At 39.5% G+C, this 5,444-nt stretch overlaps 1 protein-coding gene across 1 annotated transcript in view; it reads right to left on the bottom strand.

Annotated features, from left to right (window-relative positions):
* Nucleotides 1-1,181: 1,181 nt before the first annotated feature.
* The window catches only part of LOC119839381, a 6,332-nt gene continuing 2,069 nt past the window's right edge, over nt 1,182-5,444 (bottom strand). Inside the window, exons 2-7 of the mRNA XM_038365649.1 lie at nt 4,934-5,035; nt 4,343-4,558; nt 3,652-3,917; nt 3,087-3,238; nt 1,968-2,154; nt 1,182-1,364 (exon numbers count right to left, since the gene is read on the bottom strand). Coding sequence (XP_038221577.1) covers nt 1,182-1,364; nt 1,968-2,154; nt 3,087-3,238; nt 3,652-3,917; nt 4,343-4,558; nt 4,934-5,035 — 1,106 coding nt within the window. The remainder of the gene's footprint in view (nt 1,365-1,967; nt 2,155-3,086; nt 3,239-3,651; nt 3,918-4,342; nt 4,559-4,933; nt 5,036-5,444) is intronic.

Genomic DNA, 5,444 nt, shown 5'->3' with positions numbered 1-5,444 from the left:
ATAACCAGATTACGTCTGCTCCTATTTCTGTTAAATTTTTAATCAGACCAAACCCATTATATTGAAGGCCCATTTCAAAATTGTTTAAATCGAGCGATTATTCTGTCATAGTCATTGTCATTAATCTGTGGTCGAGCACGCTTCGGCACTAATTGGGCAAGTTCACCACGGGTAGGTACCATACCCCCACAGTAGATCGGCGTGAAAGAGTGACATGCGAATGTAACTGTGTTTCGTTCGATGAGTGGTGATAGTCGGTTGCCCGTTTCCTTTTCTAACCCTTTCCACTCCTTTCCTTTATACCTGTCGTCAATTCTTTCTTTATCCCTTTTATTTTGCAAATGTTTATGGGCGATTGTAGTACTTACCATCAGGCGAGGCTTCAGCTCCATTGCCTCCATTCTGTATCTACCGAAAAATAATGCGTTGAATTGTAAGCAGTATATTAATAACACATAACTTTGCGTCAGTTTACAATGTGATTAAATTAAAGCATTATTTATCACAAGCTACTTTGTACTGACATGTTTGCGTTTAAAAATACAGAAAAATCGAGGATTTGTGGTAAATATGGATAGGATATAATGCACAGCGTTGATTTTTAATAGATTCTTGTCGGAGTGGCAGTCAAAAGGATAAAAAAAACATATAATGACGAGTGGCAAGGGCCGTGTTTGCCACGTTGCTTTAGAAATTAGTGGGGTTTCTTGGTAAACCACAGAGTAAGTAATATACTCACTAGATATAGTACAACTGTTGATAACGTTGTGGAATAAGGTTGATGCGAATCACAAGGAGGGGAATAGACTTTATCATGTGTGGCTTGATCTTAAGTTTGGTTCTTACATTTTATGACACAGTCAATTATGTTATTATGTAAACCCGTGTTACCTGTGTAAATGTATAAAATAAGGTTTCTATCTCAGATATAACGCTTCGTACTGATATTGTTCATAATTCTTTCATTTTCCGAGTACAAATTTCGATATGAAAATATTTCTAAAACTGCATGTTACTACAACGAAGTTCGAACATAACATAATCGCTCGTTCGATCTACATTGCTGCTTAAGTTCTTAATCACCATAAGATGCATGGTATAAACACCAGCTAGCTATGTAGAACGTTTGTTAAACGCTTAATTCTGAACACCAAATGCATAATCCACTTTTCCGCCAGCAATTACAATCGTCTCGTTAATAATAACAATAGGAATATGATAGACGTCCATGGCGCGTTTTGTATCGCAGTGTTACACCAGCTGCCGGTGCACACGCAGGCATGGAATCGCGCGAACAGTGAAACACCACGGGACAGTGGAACTAGAGTTGCCATGGGACTCACAATGCAGCCATTGTCTAAAGTCTGAAAAAATGAGAAATTATTTGATAAAACACAAAAATGTGAGCCGCTACGGGACGCCTGGCAGATGTGAAACATCGACATTATTTTGTAAAAGACTGTATATATATTATATATACCATCGTATAGTCGCCACGGAATGCGTCGCCACGCCAAAAATCGGTTTTACGTGCAGCTATAGATGTTTCACATCAAAAATAAAATATTACACAAACTATAAATTTTACACATTATTTTTTATGCATTTTAACGTCAAGACAATTACAGTATGATCTTCTTTCTTAAAACATCAAACCTTTGAATCACGACAACCGACTTCTAGTTTTTTGCACTGCGATGGAACAAAGGCTTACCTAGAATGCAACCTCCAGTCTCTAGCCATTCCCTGGCTAGCGTAATGCTTGCCCATGGTGGCCTTTAAAACTCCACCACTGCACCACTCAAACTCAAACATTGACTTATTCAATTACACTTCTTATACGAGAAGCACTTTTGAATCGTCCTAACATAGATTTAACATTTACCACCGGTTCGGAAATCAGTTTCTACAGTGATGAACCAGCAAAAAAACTCTGTAGTAGGCACACTGATACCAACATTACGTACCAATAGCGCCATCTCGAGCCGCGCCATGCGCTTGCTAGCGTAATGCTTGCCCATGGTGGCCTGGAAGCGGCTGCGGCACGTGCGCTGCGTGTAGATGCCGCTGAGATCGATCCAGCGCACGCCGCACCCGCCGGTCCAGCGGCCGAATATCGCGCGCGGTTGTGTGTCGTTGTACATGTAGCCTTTGCTGCGGATAAACGTTAAACTATGCTTTAGAAGAGCATTAAATCCTACTATCCTATCCTACTATCTTTCCTACTATCCTATGCTACTAATATTATAAATGCGAAAGTTTGTAAGGACGTGTGTGTGTGTTTGATGCTCTTTCACGTAAAAACTACTGAACCAATTGCAATGAAATTTGGTGCGTCGATAGCTGGACAACTGGAATAACATATAGGCAACTTTTAATCCCGATATTCTTACGGGATACAGATTTACGCGAGTGAAAACGCAGGGCGCAGCTAGTATTATATACAGTTTAAATTATTTTTTTGTGGTACTCGAACACGCTTCGGCACGAATTGGGCCAGCTCGCACCGGGGAAGTACCACACCCTCACAGAAGACCGGCGTGAAATAGCATTCTGCTGTGTTTTGTTCTCTTTCCAGTCCTTTCCTTTATTACTCTCGTCAATGCTATCTTAATCCCTTTTCAATTTGAAGTCGGTAATCAATTTTAGAGGCGATTGCAGATTCATTGTACATGGGCGGTGGTAGCGCTTACCATCAGGCGATCCACCAGCTTAAATTAAAACAGAACATATATGGTTTAGTTAAGAAAATAAAAATGATAGAATAAAGTAAAGTTTTGCTTACACGTTAGCAATGAAATTGTTTAGTGCTGGCGAACCCAATTAGAATTATAATTCAAACACATTAATAGATGTTACGAAGGATCGGTAACAATACAATAATTTCATTTTTGTGATTTCCTTTGTTAGATCTAGTTGTAATAAAGGTTTAGTTACAACTAGGTCTAGCTAGGGAAATGGTGTTCTAACGAACAATGAGTTCTTACTGTAACATAAATATTTTAATGAGCTTTCAAAATGTATGTGTGCGTTTGTCTGTGGGTGTGTTTGTGCGTTAGAGTTACAGTGATTAAAATAAAACTCACATATTCAAATATTTACAATACTTCCTGTACTTGGATATCTTCGCCCTGGCGGTGGGGTCGACGGGCACAAGGGGCAAAAAGTCGCCGGCGAACGCGTCCGCGCATGGTGCAGAATGGGGCACGCCCTCCTCTTCCAAGCCGCATACGAAACACTGCCATATTTACTTTGAGTTTGAGTTTACAGATTTAAGACATATTTAAGTACTGTTTTTATCTATCTTATACTAATTTTATTAACACGCTTATATATTTAAGACTCGTTTTTTACTAATTTTAAACGGACACATTAAATTAAAGCTTTGTTCATTTATCAAGGTATTGTGACAATGCAATAATTTCATGAGTTTATCTTCTTATCTTGATTTGGATCGGGCGGATTTAATTGTTTCTTTGTGTACAAAAATGTGACAATGTATTCTATTATTCTAGCTTGTTTGTTTATTTTTAATTAAAAAACAAACATCCATTTATTCAGTTACACTTCTGATAGAAGCACTTTTGAATCTCCATAACACAGCTATCTCATATCAGATTGTGCATTGAACAATCGAATTCTCAAATCTACCTTAGCGATGACAGTGCCAGTTGCGTTAGCGTCGTACTCCGACGTGGTGACTTTCAGCGGGGTGAAAGTTTCGCAAGTGGGTATTGACATCTGCATCAGCGACTCGTTGAGTTTCCTCGTGAGGTTCGTCTCGTAGTCGGCTGCGAGGACCGCTATGAGGTCGAGGAGGGCGGGCACGTCTATCGGCCATCTCGCCGTGGGTAACGTGGACACGGTGGTCGTTGTGTTAGCCGCTGATGTTGCGTTTGTCGGTTCGGGCGCTGTGGCTGAAATCGATTTTTCATATTATCCGCGCACGTGGATAACATTATCACGGCACAAAACGTTGAAGCAAAACATCGGTCTATCCAAAGATCAAGAGTTCGGCGAGCGTGTGAGCAGAGCTAATACCTTCCCATAGCTGGCAAAATGATTGGATACATACTTACAATACAAATGGTATTTATAACACGTAGATATAGAAAAAAAAAATAGTCATCAAACAACATTTTTCATTAGGTATCATTTCAAATAATAAAACACGCAGAAACCGGTGCACCGATTTCAAAAATTCTTATATCGTTAGAAAGCTGCAACCTCACGGAGCGACATAAGCTATGTATGTACCACGGGCGAAGCCGGGGTGAACAACTAGTCTTTATATTAACATAACATAAACATTCCAATTTTCTGCTTATTTCTAGAAACTTACTAGTAGTTTTCGCGGCAGCCCGCAGCCATCCGACTGCCGTCGAGCGGGTGGGCTTCATGATGTAGTCATACAGAACGGGCTGCGGAGCCGGCAGCATCTCCGCGTGGTCAGTGTACTCCATGTCTTCGAATAAAGGCAGCCTGGTAGCGAGCCTGCCGCCTGTGAACCTCGTGGGGGAACCCTCGTCAATGGTGGCGAGGAGCTGGTTTACTGCGTCTGTAAATGGCGGTATTGGAAAGCATATACATTAGTCGTGCCTCGTCTCACTCGCATTTTAATTGTAAAACTTTCTCATTTGACAGGCCTGGTAAGATTTCTCAGTGTGATTATTATATCATCTACAAGAAATTATCTTCATAATAGTTATATTAATTTTTCACATAACACTAATTAACTAGATACTAGACTAGACTAGAACTAGACCAAATTTCCATGGGACCACATGGGAGACAGCAGCTTTTAAATAAAAAAAGAATCATCATAATCGGTTCACCCAGTAAAAATTTATCAGGAAACAAACACAAAAAAAAATTACAGACGGAGATGATAACCACCTATGTTAAAGTCGGTTGGAAAGAAGTAAAATCTAACCCCGAACATCTCGAATATCAAGTGGGGTTTTCTTGGAGCTGAAGAGAGTGGGGTACCGCCTAACCCTCGGAGGAGGTTCCTCTGCATCATCATCCAGATAATCTGAAGATTAGAGCATAATTTTTATCATCATATATCAAACGTTGATAGTTTTAACAAACTCGAACATTTATTTAATCGACTAGCGGTACGGCCCGGCTTCGCCCCTGTTATATATATATAGCTCATGTCACTCGGTGAGGATGCAGCATTCTATTGGCGAAAGAATCTTCGAAATCGGTCCTGTGGTTTTTGCGTGAAAACATTACATACATAAAAAATACAAAAGTTTCTTTATTATATCAGTTTAGATTATTCAATCTATCTGTTTAGATTCAGTTTCAGAATATTTAATTCACTTTGGACCTATTATGATAGTAACTTCTAATACCCTTAGATTACCTAGTCTTGCCATAAATATTGTAATAAAGAAAAAAGAAAATTGTTAACTGCAAATAACATTTATTACTTT

Source organism: Zerene cesonia, unplaced genomic scaffold (assembly GCF_012273895.1).
Source record: "Zerene cesonia ecotype Mississippi unplaced genomic scaffold, Zerene_cesonia_1.1 Zces_u014, whole genome shotgun sequence".
In the NCBI taxonomy this organism is placed as follows: Eukaryota; Metazoa; Arthropoda; class Insecta; order Lepidoptera; family Pieridae; genus Zerene; species Zerene cesonia.
This window is presented reverse-complemented; position numbering and strand designations above follow the sequence as displayed.